The 16917-nt window shown below is 40.5% G+C and overlaps 1 protein-coding gene, 1 long non-coding RNA gene and 1 pseudogene across 3 annotated transcripts; 1 reads left to right on the forward strand and 2 right to left on the reverse strand.

Moving 5' to 3' along the window:
- Positions 1–126: 126 nt before the first annotated feature.
- Positions 127–964, reverse strand: LOC115740285 (annotated as a pseudogene).
- On the reverse strand, positions 127–13960 carry LOC115740246 (F-box protein PP2-B10-like). 2 transcript variants are annotated; one of them, XM_048277558.1, is made up of 4 exons: positions 13596–13950; positions 12069–12187; positions 11417–11929; positions 127–226 (listed from the first exon to the last, which is right to left on the reverse strand). In XM_048277558.1, exons 1-4 carry the CDS (start codon positions 13869–13871, stop codon positions 208–210), a joined length of 927 nt encoding a protein of 308 aa, XP_048133515.1. In that variant the 5' UTR covers positions 13872–13950; the 3' UTR covers positions 127–207. The 2 variants fall into 2 exon arrangements, with proteins under 2 accessions (XP_048133515.1, XP_048133482.1); XM_048277525.1 differs by lacking the exon at positions 127–226 and having other exon boundaries at positions 11149–11929; positions 13596–13877; positions 13934–13960.
- On the forward strand, positions 595–12194 carry LOC125314713. The gene is made up of 3 exons (XR_007198148.1): positions 595–712; positions 1126–1130; positions 12109–12194. It is a non-coding gene; the product is annotated as an uncharacterized LOC125314713 (long non-coding RNA).
- Positions 13961–16917: the final 2957 nt, after the last annotated feature.

Raw genomic sequence — 16917 nt, forward strand, 5'->3', positions numbered from 1 at the left:
GTTCACCCATCCTGCAATGCAAGGCAACTACAGTTTTTATGAGTGTGCTGAAACGTTTTTCCATTCAGCTTAATCATTGGCTCTGTCCCCTTAATTGGCAAAAAAAGAAAAAGCATTGAAAGAAGTACAGCAAAACAGAGAGAACAAGCTATTGATCAGGGGACAGTACATACAAATTCACACATGCCCTGCTGCATAAAGGCACTTCTATTTCCCATACTTGGGCCTAATTTCGATCCCCTCCACAACCAGCCCAGCCTTGCAGTTGAGAACCTTTGTCACTCATTTCAACCTCCCCGTCTTCTCCATCCTTGGTCAAGAACTCATCCAACTCTATCTCGGACCACCCATCTCGTCTCTCCTTCGGATAGTTCCCAACCCCCTCGGCAGGTGCAGGTGTCAGCGGCCCCCCATCACAATCGTCGTCAACCAATTCAAAAGGCGCTGGTAGATGGAGGAGACCTATGCGCCTATGGCCGTGCGTGATGTTCTCTCTGGATAAGTACACTGAGTGCTCACGCTTGCCCGCTTCATCGCCAGCAAATCCAGCTCCAACCTCAAAAGACTGGAATCCAACTCCAATTGATGTCGGGGTGGATTTGAATACCAAGTACGCTGCATAATGGGTTCCTGGCGACAGCATGCAAGAATTAATTGTGCCTCTGATTTTGAGACAACATACCCTGATGAGTTCAGCAACTTCTGCAAACCTGTTAATTCACAAGGACATTCCACACGATAATCAACTTGAGGGAGAAACAAAAGAAGGTTCATTTTGGGATGAACAAATTAATGTTATGCCCATTTTCTTCATGAAGGTGAGAGAGTCGTGGAAATAATGTATTACCTGGAGTTGGGCATGCGATTCCAAGACTACCTCGGAGTGTCACCCCATGCTATTGACAGGGCCCTTGCAGATAGCATGATACATTTCTTCCCACCGTGCCTGTCCAGCGAAAAGCTCCGCAAAGCATGTTGGACTCGCATAAGCAACAAGAAGCCGGACCGACGTCGTTTTGGGAAAACAAGATTCGCCATTTCAGCAAATATAGTATCGGCAAAGCAACAAAGCTTAGCACTTATTCCACCATCTGTGCTGTGACCTTCCCATTAAAATAGTGAGAGCGGTAGTCTTACCCTTTTTAAGCAAAAGTCGTTTATCGAATTTTTCGCCAAAATTTGAAGTAGGGAAACGCGTTTCATGCTAAATAAAAGAAATAACCACGACATTTGACCAAAAGAAAATACAAGGGATAATCGTTCAAAACCACCTCAACTTTTTTGAGATATGCAAGAGCAGAAAGACCACCAACACGAACTCTTTTTGTTTTACTGTTTGTTGATATAGATGGGTTTATTTTGGGGGCATCTTAAAAGGCAAAAGTACATTAGGAGTGCTAATATTTGTGTACGACGCTCACTTTAGTATCAATAGTTTTTTTGGATCACTTAAGTACGAATTTCTTTTTTAAAAACAGTTATTTCATTGCTGAATTTCGCCGGAAATCTGACATGATGTCTATGTAACTTGTCGGAGCTTCCAAGTCAACAATTAAAAAAAAATTGAAAAGTTAAAAAATTTAAAAAAACAAAAAAAATAAGCCAAAAAACCTAAAAAGAAAAAAGAAAATATGTATTATAGCAGCTAGGGCTTAGAAACCCTCACCGTCACCCCCTACCATCGTCGGCAAAGGTGGGGGATGGCCGGCGGGGGTCGTCGAGTGGCCGGTGACCCCCGCCAACCGCATGCAAGGCCGCACTAGGGACAGCAGGGCCTCATTGTCGCAGATCCGGGCGAGGCTCAACCTCGCCCGGCTCTACAAGGTCCAACCTTGTCGTGGCCGGACTCACTGAATTGGCTCAACCTGGCCCAAATCTGCGACGGCGAGGCCTTGCCGACCCCAGCAAGGCCCCGCCCGCGGCAAGCAAGGGTCACGGGCCACCCCCACCCTCGCCAAGCATTGTCGGCAACGGTGGGCAATGACAACGACGAGCACTTGGAAGCCTTCGCCGCCGCAACCGATCAATTTCCCTTTTTTAAATTTTTTTTTAGTTATTTAGCTAATTTTTTAAAAGCATTTTAGCTTTTTTTGTAGAAAGATATTAAACGTGCATGGACTGATTTTTTTAAAAAAGTTGCCACGTGAACGCCATGTGGGCTGACTTTTTTTAAAAAAAATTCACATAATATTAAAACATTGCACGTGTACTGTTTGACCAAAATTGGCACTAAAGTGATTGTTTGTGGCTAGAATTGGCACTTAAGTAATCGTTTTTCTCCGATCTAGCACTTAAGTGTTCCAAAAAAAAGATATTGGCACTAAAGCGAGCGCCGTACACAAATATTAACACTCTTAGTGTCCTTTTGCCCATCTTAAAATACGTATTGGTGGCCCACTTTGTTGAGAATGCTCTCTCGAAGAATGCTCAACATTGCAGAATTTTATTGGCAATAGATCCACCATCATCAAGCTCAACATAATGAGCATCATCAAGCGGTCATCCTCAATGATCATCAACAACTCAACTTTAAACAATTGAATTTACTGAAATATGATATTTGCATTACAAAAAGATACAACACCACACGAGTTCACAACTTTGATATGTGTGCACTACACAACACCCAATATAAAGCTCCATTGATCACAACCCGTTCTAAAGCTCCAAAAGACACCTACAAAGAGCAACTAATCATTGGTTTCTCAAGGTAGTGCATTACCAAAACACCTAATAAAATCTTCTTTCTTTTTGCCACAGCCGTCAAGGTATATGCAATGCAAGTGTTGATCAACAATTGGCCATTGAATCTGTGCTATAAGCGTCGCCGAGGCAAACATGTCCCGGCATTCCCTCGATGAACTTCATCACACCCGCTTGAGCCATTTCTCCATATGCAACCTCCACGGGACAAGTTGAACTTTGTTGTGACCACGATCAACTTCTCGCTTCATCCAGCTTCCGGCTTGTCTCCTATTTCGATGTAAACCCTCCTCAAACGAGTAGCAAACTGCATTATTGTGACATAGCATGCACATAACCATCAGCAGCAGCTTTCGGATACCATTTACCCGCAACAAAGTGCCAATTGGTACTGCCCACTAATATGGCCAGTTGTTGAAGCTAGCTGTGTAACCATTTTAATAGATTACTAGGGTTTTAAAGGTTCAATTGCAAGCTTTTGAGTCATCATAAGAAGATTGGATGACAAACATAAGAGGGAATTATAATTCAAAGCTATAAAAGAAAAAAGGCAAATCATTAGCAGAGTGATCTTTAGAAGAAAAAGAAGTAGATCATGAGCAAAATGTACCACCCTGCCAACAAGCACTGTGAATTGAGCGAGAGGTGGTTCTTCTTTAGAAATACTCGATAACTCATGGAACAAGCAGGCGTACATATAGCGATTCCTCTCCACCAATAAGTGTTTGCCCAAAAAAAAAAAAGATCCAAAGTAATGCATCCTCCTAGCATGTCGCACAACATCTCCACCATCGAATCGGCCGTGGTTGGCTTGGTGGTCAGAGCTTTCTTCCCGACCGTAGCATCGCCAGCAATGAGGATATCTTTTCCGAAGTCATTCGCCGGTGCTAGCAAATATTACTGGTGTTGATGCACTGAGACAAATAATCGTTGTGCTGGTGGTCGCATATCGCCAATGCCACCGCAACTCAACCGAATGCCGGAGGCAAAATGCCAGACACAATCGAATCAATTTTTGAAGGAGGATTTAAAATGCGAATTCTAAAAACATATCTTTCTGTGGCACCGGTACTAAATACTCTATCGTTTGGGGCTTTAGCAGGTCATTTGACAAAACTCAATCGTTTATTTCCGGATGCATTGACATTCCCTTTTTTCATTCCCTAGGAGGAGGAATTTCAAAATCCTCATATTTGGAGGTCATCGCCACCGCCATCCGGCCGCAAGCCTCCAGCGCCATCGTGGCCTCTTCACATGTCACCGCCTGGTCGCACACCCCCAGCTCCCCGGCCATTGATGAACGTGGGTTAGAGAAGAGAACGCTAGAAACATGCCCTTGTTTTATCTGCGATTTTTAATTTTAGAGTTTTTGGGTCTTTTTTTAATTCAATATTTTGCACAAGAATGACCTTGTTCAAACACCGAAAATAGTTCATGCTTGCTAGCCGGCGACCTAAGGCCCTTCTTTGAAACAAGGTTCATTATGGGCCTTTTTTTGAGAAAATGAAGACACTTCGAGCCCTTTTTTTTGGAATTTTCCCTACTAATTCGTTGAAAAAGAAAATGCTTCAATCTCGGAGGCTTGATATAAAAAAACAATCACAACTTTAGTATCTGTCTCAATTGTTCCCAAAACTTTTTTGTCACATAAAACCCAAACTTTTACTTTTTTCACAATTCTACCGGCCTAATACTAAAAAAAAATCAATTTTAGTTTTTATCCAATTCTACCAGTCTAATACCCAAAAAAATCTCAAACTTTAGCATTTGTCTCAATTATATCTAAACTTTGGGTATTAGGCAAAGCGAATTGGATAAAAGCTAAAGTTGATGGTTTTTTGGATATTAGGCCGGTAGAATTGGAACAAAAGTAAAAGATGAGGTTTTTTATGACACAAAAAAGAGTTTTGGATATAATTGGAACAGAGGCTAAAGTTGAGGATTTTTTTATGAGATAAAAAGAAGTTTTGGATATGATTAGGATAGAGGCCAAAGTTGAAGGTCCTTTTTGAGTATTAGACCCAATCTCAAATCTACTCTAAATTTTTTAATATAAAAAAATCCTTAATTTTAGATTAAGTCCCAAATTTATCCCTAAGATCCAACCTCAAATCTGCCTGAACTTTTTTTTTTATCGAAAAAAAACTCAACTGTGCATACTAGATATACACTATCCAATCAAATAAAAAAAATTCATGGAATGACTTATGAATTGTTAATCAATCTCTGAAGTTTAATCTCAAATTTTCCCCGAACTTTATTTTATCTAAAAAAATTACAAACTTTCAATCTATTCTCAAATCAAACCCATGGTCCAATCCCAACTTAACGTAGCATTTTCAAGTCGATAAAAAATCCACATCATCAAAATAATTATGCGATAAGTACCGACAACGTGAACTTTTCATGTGGATAACGGATACACCCCAATAAAAATTGTTGAAATTCTCCTAAGATGGAACTATCATAGGATATGAAAATTAGAAGGAATAAAGATGATTTTTGGATGGATAATTAAAGGGGGATTATTTGATATTAGAGTAAACATTGATGATTTTCTTCTTAGACAAAAAAAATTAGTTTAGGATAAATTTGGGAATGGACCTAGAGTTTGGGGATCTTTCCAAGATAAAAAAAAATTTTGAGACAGATTTGATATTGAACTTAAAGTTTGGGACTTTTTCTTAGACCAAAAAAAAAAAAATAGAGGCTGATTTGGAGCTTGACTTGAAGTTTGGGATTTTTTTTTTTAGACAAAAAAAGTTATAGATAAATTTAGGACTAAACTTAAAGTTGGGGATTTTATAAAATAGGGTTAATACCACGAAAAATCCTAAATCAATACGCATGTGATAATTTTACCCTAAACTATTTTTTTTTATCACAAAAAACCCCAGATCAATACATCTGTGATAAATTTACTCCAAACTATTTTTTTATCACCAAAAATCTAAACTGATCTATTTGTGACAAATTTATCCTAAATTAATTTTTTTACCATGAAAAACCTCAAACCGATACACATGTGATAAATTTACCCACCGTTAAATTGGGCTAATACCACGAAAAATCCTAAACTAATACATACGTGACAAATAGAGGGTAAAAACCCCAAACCGATGTACCCATTAACCGCCAAGTGTCATCCAACACATCAATTTGACAATTAACTCAATAAAAACTAACGTAGGATAAATTTGTCACGAGTGTATCAATTTGAGGGTAAATTTGTCACAAGTGTACTAGTTTAGGGTATTTTGCAGTCAAAAAATAATTTGAGATAAATTTATCATAAATGTACCAATTTAGAATTTTTCGTGATGTTAACCCTGTAAGTTATTATGCCCTTAAAGCTCCTAGTTTTTCGTTTTATTTTTGCGTTCTTCCCCGTGTCACGGGCTTGAGGCGCCACTCCCTGGTGCGGACCACTGTGACGGGTTTGTGATTTGAGATGGATACCCTTCAAAACTCCCGTTATGGGGTTCAGCTCTTCCCCTAAACGAGATAAATAAAGAAGACTTGAATTTCTTCTTTTTTTTTTTCAAAGAAATCGGAAATAATAACTTTTTCGATGAAATAGATTAAACACAATAAAGTAATTACTTAAAGGGTTAATACCACGGAAAACCCCAAATCGGTACAATTGTGACAAATTTACCCCAAATTATTTTTTTGACCACATAAAATTCCAAACCGGTATACTTGTGACAAATTTACCCTAAACCGGTACACATGTGACAAATTTACCCTCTGTTAATTTTCGTTAAATTTAACTCACAAACCGTTGATTTGGTGACACGTGACGGTTGACAGTATACCAAGTATGGAGTTTTGACCATCCGCTTGTCACGCATTTATCAATTTGAGATTTTTCGTGATATTAAATCAATTTAATCGGGGTAAATTTGTCACGTGTGTACCAGTTTAGGGTATTTCGTGGTCAAAAGAATTAGTTTATGGTAAATTTGTCACGTATATACCAGTTTAGGATTTTTGGTGGTCAAAAACATAGTTTGGGGTAAATTTGTCACGTGTGTACCGGTTTGGGGTTTTTCGTGGTCAAAAAAATAATTTAGGGTAAATTTGTCAGAGGTGTACCAGTTTAGAGTTTTTCATGGTATTAACCCTTACTTAAAAGTCATCAATTAAGTCTTTTTCCTTACTTATGCCCTTACCGAAAATCGTACCAAGCTAGTCGATAGCAACCAATTCAAGAGCTCCACGATAAGAGCGTGACAGAAGTTTTTCAGTAATACATAAAATATAAAGTTAAGGAATTTAATTGTACTCAAAGTGAGTGAGTGCAAAAAAGTTTGCTCATGACATAACTCAACTTTAACTTTAGGGTCTCATGCAAAAAAAACAGCATGATAGGAACGTTAACATGCTTTTATGCTTCTTCCGTTTCTTCTCTCCCATTGAACGATTGCTCTTTCTTATTTCCCTTTTTGTGCAGCGAACTCGGTAGTTTCCGAGCCAGCTTCCGCGCATTTCGATTGGTTCGCCTTTCCGAACAATCTTGAGAGTGCACTTCCCACCCCTTTCCGAACGATTGCTCCACCTTTTCGATTGTTTTTGTTATTATTCCGGTGAACTATATTAATGCCCTCTACCTTATGCTTAAAGTGTGCAAAATTTGATTGTGCCTATCCTGGTTCTCTTATTGCTTTTTATGAAATGAGTTCGAACTGAGAGGACCTATACAAGAACGAACGGTCAAGTATAACCATCTGCAGTATTCACAGTATCCCCATTCACCTCATCCCCGCCGACCTAGGTGCCGGCGGCTTCTCTCGCGGGAAGTCATCTGTGTGGGAGGAAGCTCAATCCCCTGGATGACTAGCCCGGATTTCCTATAACCGCCTTTCACCTCCATCAAGTTTGTTCCTCCCTAGCCTGAACATCTCTTGCCGCGGATGCATCAAGGGAAGTACGCGGATATCCCTCTGGTGCAGATTGATATTGCTGTCTCACCCTCCCGACAGGATCCAGATAAATATTGCGTCGTTCACCCCCGGAACCAGAAAAGATGGACACTTCCACTGCTTGATTCTCGAAGCCATACCTCCCATGCACACACTTTAAGATCAAGTAAGCTGCATAGTACGTGTTAGCCGACAGAAGTCGCATCTCCATCTTGGCGTGAACCTCAAGCCAGCATACTCTGAGGAGCTCTACCACCTCTGGGTATCTTTCAAATAGAAGAACAGATTTCAGTAACCCCACAATAGATGCCAAACATAGGAAGACAGATGACCGTATCCATAGCAGAAAAGGAAAATGTAACAGCAGTCTGGAGATTGGAAAACTTTGCACAGGACATGGAAAGATCATTCTATGTGAAATATTTGTAAATCAAAGCTCCATTTGTTCCGTGAAAAACAATTTCCCGAAAAACTTTTTCCGGATTTTCCCGTGTTTGAGGACCGAAAATAAGCTAATCCCGAAAAACATTTTCCTTGTATAAAAAAAACTCTCTTAAAAGTGGGGAAAATGTTTCTCAAATCTGTCCTTACTCGTGTCTTTCACATCTTCTTTCTCTTTATTTATTTTTTACTTTCGTTTCATTTTTAAATTTTTTTCGAAATTCGTATATTTTTATTTTTTGGAATAAAAATTATTTTTAATTTTTAATTTATTTTCTGTAATTTTTTCTCTTTTTTTTCTTGTTTTGCCTGTCACTAGCCTTTGCCGTGGCCGGCGACCGCCTAAACAGAAATATAAGAAGAAAAAAAGAGAGAAAAAATTACATAAAGCAATTAAAATTAAAATATTTAAAAATAATTAGAAGTAAATTTTAATTCGAAAAAACTAAAATATATTTAAAAATTATAATTTTTTAAGGAAAATCAATTCCTAGCCAAATGATGGAAATAGTTTTCCAATTCATTTTTAAGTCTCAACCAAATACCGAATATGTGGTCATTTTCCTGAAAAATGACTTTTCAAAATCATCACATTTTTTGTGAAACAAACAGAGTCTAAGATGACACTGTCTCTCTCTATGGAACGTGATAGTAGTGAGGACAATCATGGGGAGCGAATTATAAGTAGGTAAATCTGATTACTCCATGAGACATGATTACCAAAATGATTAAACAAGATTGTTGTACTTAAATTAAGTATTAAGGGTGTCAATGGTCTCCACTTCAACAAAAAAAAAAAACGGAGAAAAACGAACTAGAGTAACTTCTTCCGCCATTGCTTAATTTTTGCAACGTCAGATTAAGTGTTTAGGATGTCAATGCTTCATTAAGGTATAGAAATGTTAAATTGAGTACTTGTTTTGCCAAAATAACTCCCGCGACGAAATATCTTTCACTAAAAGCAGTTCTTCGGCTTTTAAATATGTGGAAAAGGGTTTTGTCGCGATTTCGGACAAGAATAATTCAAATAAATGTAGAAATCAGCAATTCAATTCCAGATGAGATTGCACAAATGCAAATCGAACCGGTATTTGACTCGACGGAAAGGTTTGGAAAGTAAGCCTATTATAAACAAACAAACGCAAACAAATTTCGATGGAGTTTGACTCAACAACGAAACTTGAGAACGCTCGGTAGTACGTTGGAGTTTGACTCAACGACTTAACATCGGGGATAAAGATACGTGTCGGAGTTTGACTCAATGACGAGAATCTGAAAGTCAAGCTAAAGGAATTTGAAGTGCAATATATGAAAGTAGAGATAAAGATAAATTTATTTGATTTGTGCAAGGGGCCTTTTAAGAGTACGATGTGGCTATTTATAGCCTACAAACGGTGGTTACAAATAGAGATTACAAAGTGAAGTTACCAATAGAAGTGACAAACGGTCATGGTCGACTACGGGTACGTTTGGGAGTAGCTTTCCCAAGGGACTTTAGACCTCTAAAGTCCCTTGGGAAAAAGTTGAAGCGTTTGACAATTATTTTTTGAGCCACTTTGAGTAAAGGCAACCATTGTCAAAGCTGAAAGCCCAAAGCAGGTGGGGACCTGCCTTGGGCTTTCCACATTCTCGGCAAGCTGGTTTCAAGGTAAGTACTTTGTTTTTTTCTTCCTAAATTGCCCCCACAGATAATTTTTTGTTCCACTTTTGCCCTGAAAAACTATTCATCTTCTTCCCAACGCCCAAACGTCTTCCTGTGCTCACTGGTTCTCATTCAAGGCGAGGTCACTGGTTGCCAAGGTTGAGATCGAGGGTCACGGTGGCCGTCAAGCCGCTGTCTTCGTCGGAGCTATTGCCTTTGTTTGATTTGGTGCGAGTCGAGAACGAGATCGAGCATTGAGCAACCCAGATCTGGTTCTTTGACCGCAGATCTGCAAACCTCGGCTTCGCCTCACTCCGCGTCGCGCATCGGCGGCGCCTCTCACCTGAGGTCGCGTAACTCCGGCATCTCATCCCTTAAGGTCGATCTTCTCCGACAGCCCTGACCTGGGGTCTTAATGTCGGCAATGGGCCTTGCCTAGGTTTCGCGAAACTTCATTGACCTTCATCGCCTGGGCTTCCCCGAGCTTCAACCGGAGTTGCAACAGGCTTTGTCACCTCGTTTGGCCGGCGGTTACCTGTGGCCGGCGGTCTCCTGTGGCGACGGTTGCCTCTGGCCGACAGATCTCCTTTGGCTGCCTTCGTGCCTCCTCTGCCATGTGCTTTGCAGAATATTCATGAAAATGGGTTATCCAAACACCATCAGCTTTCACCAAATGTACCTTCACTAAAAGATCCTTGGAAAAATGACTTTGCATTTTCCAAAAGTGCAACCAAACGCAGCCTACTTCCACTCCTCTCGGCCAGTGTAAGACGCCTGATGCAAGTAAATACTTCCACGACCGAGTTACCATTGACTTAACTTTTCAGCAGCGGATTTGATGTTGTTGATGGTTGCTATGTCCGAGGCATCTGAGCCAAGCAACACAGCGATGGCGAGTGGTGAGTTGTACGGTGAGGTAGATCGAAAGTTTGCGAAGGACTCTGCATCGAGTTTGAGGGACATTGCAGTGGTAATCTTTCAGTTTACATAATGTGGATGAGCAGTTAAACTGCTTATCGTCAACCTATGCATGTCGACAAAAGGATGCATAATTGAACAGAGAAAAGAGTAATAGGATCCGTGCTAAGGTTGGGAGGGAGGACAGATCCATGGTTTTGAAATAACTGAGATATGGCATGCGCATCGTTGCAACTTTTGTATGCAAAGAACCTGCCACTATGTCTACGAAAACAGCGAAATTATTTTAGCCAGTCATTGGCTTTGACTCTGCTTTTCTAAGTCTTTCTTTTGTCCCGGATGAGACGCGCCGGCACACCACGCAAATTGCATTCTTATATTTTCAATGGAGTCATATATTCCCGTTGGTTCCGACAGAGGTGGTCGGAGTGGCAAGATGAGGAATCATTCTGCAGATGTTTTAACAGGAACCAATCTACAGTATTTGAGAGCGCGTCTGTGTGAGTTTGTGGAAGTCTACATCAAAGTTGCATAATTTCTGCAGAAGGCATTGGGCGTTCGCTAATCAGATCAAAACTCCATGACATATTGCTTTCCCCACCTATTAAAGTCAATACTAGATCACACGCACGCTCTCGGATTTGATAGAAAGCCACGAAAAATGGACAAAAGAAGATCGAAAAGAACAGCAGGAAAACAGACAGAAAAAGCTCTTAATCAAGGGACTCTACATACAAAAACTCACACCTGCCCTTCGTGAAGGCACTTTCATTTCCCATCCTTGGGCCTAATTTCGATCCCTTCCACAACCAGCCCAGCCTTCCAGTTGCCACCCTTCGTCTCCAGGACGCTCATTTCAACCTCCCCGTCTTCTCCATCCTTCGTCAAGAACTCGCCCAACTCTATCTCTGACCACCCATCTCGTCTCTCTTTAGGATAGCTCCCGTCCCCCTCGGTAGGTGCAGGTGTCGGCGGCCCCTCATCACAATCGTTGTCGTCGACCAATTCAAAATGCGCTGGTAGAAAACCAAAACCGAAGCGCCCAAATCTCAGCCTGGACTGCCGTCCGCGCATGTTGTTCTCTCTGGATAAGTAGACTGAGCGCTCACACTTGCCCGCTTCATCACCAGCAAATGCAGCTCCAACCTCAACAGACTGGAATTCAAATCCATATGATGTCAGGGTGGATTTGAATACCAAGTACGCTGCATAACGGGTTCCGGGCGACAGCAGGCGAGAACTAACTGTGCCTCTAATTTCGAGCCAACAGACACTGATCAGTTCAGCAACTTCTGCAAACCTGTAAATTCACAAGGACATTCCATACGGTCATCACCATGAGGGAGAAACGAAAGAAAATTTATTTTGGGACGAACAAAATTAATGCAGCGGCCCATTTTCTTCATGAAGGTGAGAGAGTGGAGGAAATAATGTATTACCTGGAGTTGGGCATGCGATTCCAAGACCAGTACCTCGGAGTATCACCCCATATTATATACAGGGCCCTAGCTGATAGCATGATACATTTCTTCCCACTGTGCCTGTCCAGCGAAAAGCTCTGCAAAGCATGTTGCACTCACATAAGCAACGAGAAGCCGGGCGACGTCGTTTTGAGAAAACAAGATTCACCATTTCAGCAAATATAGTATCCGCAAAGCAATAAAGCTTAGCACTCATTCCATCATCTGTGCTGTCCACTTTCCTATTCGGTGCATTCGTCTTGGCCTTTTTAAGCAAAAGTTCTTTATCAACTTTTAGGAACAGTGAGATTTGACCAAAAACTTGGGAACCATTGCATAATGACCGCTAAGAAATTTACAAATTTCCCCACAAAATTTTGAATTTTTGTCGCAGTTGCTAGTTAGTCTATCTATATAGGCTTTAACTGTTACATGAAGATACCTTTCCTCGTTGTTATTTTTTCACCAAAAGATTTCTATCACATGGTTAATGAAGTTAACAAAATAGAGAAGCCACGTGATTGATGAAGTCAAGAAAATTCAGCAGAGGCTATTTTGTTCAAAAGAATTGAGTTAATCCATTTTTAAGTAACAATTACCGGCTGTGCAGACCGGAAAACTAACCAACAAGAAAAATCAAAATTCAGGTGTACTCTGTAACTTTTCAAAGGTACATGACCACTAATGCGTGCATTCGTCTTGGCCTTTTTAAGCAAAAGTTCTTTATCCTCTTTTAGGAACAGTGAGATTTGACCAAAAACTTGGGAACCATTGCAAAATGACCCCTGAGAAATTTACAAATTTCCCCACAAAATTTTGAACTTTTGTCGCAGTTGCTAGTTAGTCTATCAATTGATTTATGCCGAACTCCCAACCGACCATGAGGTTGCAGACAGTCTTGAAGCATATACACTACAGATCACCCCTAAACATGCATTGCATTCGTGGTCATCAAGGTACCATGTCAACAGTGGTGATAATCTTCATGCTCCTAGCGCTGTGAATTGAGTGATTCAACATATCTATCCATTCATTGCCCCAACCATTTGAATCTCGTCATTTTCAGATGAAAGATCCTCTCTTTCTTCCTCACCCTTCACTTATCATTCTTTATCTTGTGGACGTAAACCATGAGTTGGTTCCATACAATTCAATCAACTCTTCACATTCAGATCGTGGCTGTGTGCAAAGGAAGAATGTCCAGTGGAAGCCGCAGCATGATATTATTACATGACAACTGCTTCTCCTTGAAGACATAAAATGCACTCGCTCGGTTCAGGTTGGAAGTGGACAAGAAACACATGCTCATGACGGCGGATTTCAGTTAAACTACTCGGCAAAGAAACAACAACTTGCAGACGACAGCACACCACATGAATCACATTTCAATGTCCTATCAATTCCAACATGAAGAACAGTTATGGCATATCATCCCCGTCAATCCGCAATAACAGAATAAGAAATAGGAAGAGGCAGTTTGAGGTGGGAAGACGGGGGGAGACTTACCATTTTGCCATCGCCGATGAGAACCGGGTCGTCGCAGAGGCTGAAGTAGAGCTCCTTCAGGGACGAAACGCTCCGGGAGACCATCGGGCGGGAGCCCGGCGGCAAGAACGAGGCCCAGACAGCGTCGGAATCGCACGCCGAATTGAAGACCGACGAGACGGACGCGAGCCTGCACGCGTCGGCGGGGCTCGTGAAGGAGATCACGCTGGCGATGCACCCTTCGGGCAGCGCGGAGAAGTCGGGACCGTCTCGTCCCTTTCCTTGGGTCACCGCCATTGGTAAGGAGGACTCCAAGGCAATGGGTGCTAGCGAAAACGGCTTAAAGCCGACGCCTTTCGACGAGACGACGGCGATTCAGAACAACTCCGATGATGGGTGTAGCTGAAACGGATCAAAGGTGGGCCCTTTCGACGAGATGATGGTGACTCAGAGCGTGACTCGTCGTGTTTATATAGAGAGACGGTGCCGTCATGGATGGTGCAAAATCTTCGTGGCTAAGGCTTGGGGCGAGGAGGGTGGGGTGGGGTCTCCGAATCAGCACAGGCCAGGGTGGGACACCCTCAAAGTGGAAAAAGACAATCTACCTCAAAAAAAAAAAAAAAAAGAGTGGAAAAAGACAGAGGAAAAAGTCAGAGGACATAGTAAAAAAAAATTAAAGAAAAGGAATAAATATATGGGATAATAAAATGGAAATGCTTTTAAAAAAAAGGTTGACCAACATTATATGGTGCGCACAGCAAACCGTTTCTTATCGGAGAAGTAAACGAAAGGATATGAATTCCACCCTTCAATGGAATGAAATTCTTGGCGGGATCTTGTCAACGAGTGTCCGGAGTGCTTAATTAAGCATTACTTGACAATGAAGAAATGTCGATTTCTTTTCGCACGTTATTTGCATGTAACCCGAGAGAGAAAGAGTCTTGCAAATTGCAATCTTTCCTTAACTGGGTTTTTTTTCTTACAAGCACCCTCTCAAGGCGCTCGTTAACGAAATTCTTACCGATAAAAATGTCACATCGATTTACTAAAATAGAATGGACATGTTTAAAACGCATCTCCACTTTTACACAACCATATCAATCAGTATCCCTAGCTTTGAAGACCTGCAACTTGCAAAAGAAATATTAAAAGGACCAATTTCCGAATTTCATCACAAGAGAGCGCGTGTTAGGTAGTATGATGTAAATTCACTATTGACCCTTTTTTGTTTTTAGCAATTTACGCTTTTAAGAAAAACAATATGTTTTACATAGTATCTGAGCACATGTAGACATTGTAGAGATTCGATTCCTAACACCCATCTTAATTTTCGTTTCATGTTATTCTTCTTGCGTTTTTTTGTCCCGATTATCGTGTCGTGCCATCATGTCTGTGGTCTATGTATCGTCTCACGTACTAAGAGACCATATCACTCCCGAAAGAGTGTTTTTAAGTCATGTATGCTATAACTAGAGAATGCAAGAGGGGATATTAAGTCAACATACTATTAATCCATTACCGACACATTTCATAGCATTTCTTTTAAATAACCAAGGAAGAATGTTAATTTCACAATATATTAGAGAGAGAGAGAGAGAGAGAGAGAGAGAGAGAGAGAGAGAGAGATCTCCCTAAGTTGAATTCCAAATGCTTAACCAAAAGCTTCAAGAAGAAATTGCTTAGAGTATGGCCCCCATGTACCATCAATTCATGCATAAATTACATCTCCAAATGGACCCAACAAAAGAAAAAGTTCTATAGTCATAGGGAAGTTTGGACAATCGTAAAGGCTGTATAAAGGACGAGGTAGTGGTCTACTTTGAATTCGTGGAGTCGTCTTTTGACGTGCTGAATGTCTACTTTCTGATGTTGGATTGCCTCCCTTTGTGCTTGCATGTGATCCCGCTCAAATTAACTTCATATTTTAGCACATGGTCCACATTGACAGGTCATGTGATCCTGCTCAAATTAACTTCAAACATAAGAAGCATAGAAGCATCAACCATTTTGTAGCGTTATGTTGCACGAGACCATAAATTCAAGTCATGTAGTGAGCAAAGCTGTTACAAGGATTCATTGACATAGAGAACCGATGGTGATCACCGTCTCCCTAAATCAAGAGTTTCCTTAAATTTATATTCAATGTATCAATGAAAAACCTCTATCACGCCCTTAGTGTGGAGTTCTCGAATTAGCAGTTGTCGACCTGTGTGGCAGTGGCACAATCTTCCATAAGGGCATAAGAAATGAAAAAGAAATAACCGATGAGCTTAACTTAAGTCAATTCCTTTAAGACGGCGCTATTTCCACTCTTTGCATGACTTAAACACTCCCTTTCACGGTGTACTGACTGACCCATTTTGGGTTATTTTTCTTCTTTTTCTTCCACTTTCTTTCTTCTTGTTCTCACTTGTGTTGAAGCATATCGTGAACTTCTACATCTTCCCCCTCTAAGACCTCTATGTACACCAACGGATAGGTTCTAGGCGGAACCGAGATCGACCATAGAACCGCTCCCCCATATTTTTCGTCCGCTTGTTTTCTTCTTCTTCTTTCTTGTTTTTTTGTAGTATACTTGTAGATGGGAAATTGTCGAAGTCATCCGATTTCCAAATACAACGAAGGAAGATTTCAAGAGTGCATAGATTAAGTACAGGAACATCCAAGTCCATGAAGGTAGAGAATATGTGGAGTAGTCTGGAGTAGTTCTACTCATTTCATGTTGAACAATCAAGAATCGAAGGCATGGTAAGACCCTTTTGAAATTAGAATACCTCTATGACTTTCATGATTACTCGATTGGAGTGATATGAGAAATCCACTCATGATTTTTAGATTGCGAATGAGAAGCTACTTTTGCTGAGAATGTTTCTAAATTTAGTCGAATATCTCGTTGCTAGAATTTACTAGAAATTAACGGTTGTAGTAGACGGTACGAACAAAGAGAGAATTTGATTGCGTTGATGTGCTTTTTGAGATTACTCATATAGATAAAAGAATAACTAGACAAAAAAAAATCACAAACTAAATCAATAGAATCATTTTAGGAACAGTCTTGTTCACGTTAAGAACACGGCTTCTCACCTCCAGTAATCAGTGGATAACTCAAGAGTAACATGTTCTGGGGCCAATACAATTCTTTTACCTAATTGGTTGATTTTTTCTTGTCGTTGATCCTCGGATCGCAAGAGGCGGCATCATTCTCAAATCCAAGAATCGCTAATCAACAAAATCACCAAGAAGAAAAACGGAAGCGGAAGAAAAAAGAAGAAACAAATAAAATAAATCCTAAATGGGCCCCACATTTGAGTCTTTGCATATATATAATTTTAAAAGAGGAAAA

The sequence above is a fragment of the Rhodamnia argentea genome, chromosome 1, assembly GCF_020921035.1.
Source record: "Rhodamnia argentea isolate NSW1041297 chromosome 1, ASM2092103v1, whole genome shotgun sequence".
In the NCBI taxonomy this organism is placed as follows: domain Eukaryota; kingdom Viridiplantae; phylum Streptophyta; class Magnoliopsida; order Myrtales; family Myrtaceae; genus Rhodamnia; species Rhodamnia argentea.

Excerpts from the sequence above, each read along its gene's own strand:
- LOC115740246 (XM_048277558.1), bottom strand. The coding sequence starts at position 13,871 with ATGGCGGTGACCCAAGGAAAGGGACGAGACGGTCCCGACTTCTCCGCG. Across the intron at positions 12,188-13,595 it reads TCATCGGCGATGGCAAAATG|AGCTTTTCGCTGGACAGGCA; the intron begins GTAAGTCTCCCC and ends CATGCTTTGCAG. Across the intron at positions 11,930-12,068 it reads AATCGCATGCCCAACTCCAG|GTTTGCAGAAGTTGCTGAAC; the intron begins GTAATACATTAT and ends GTGAATTTACAG.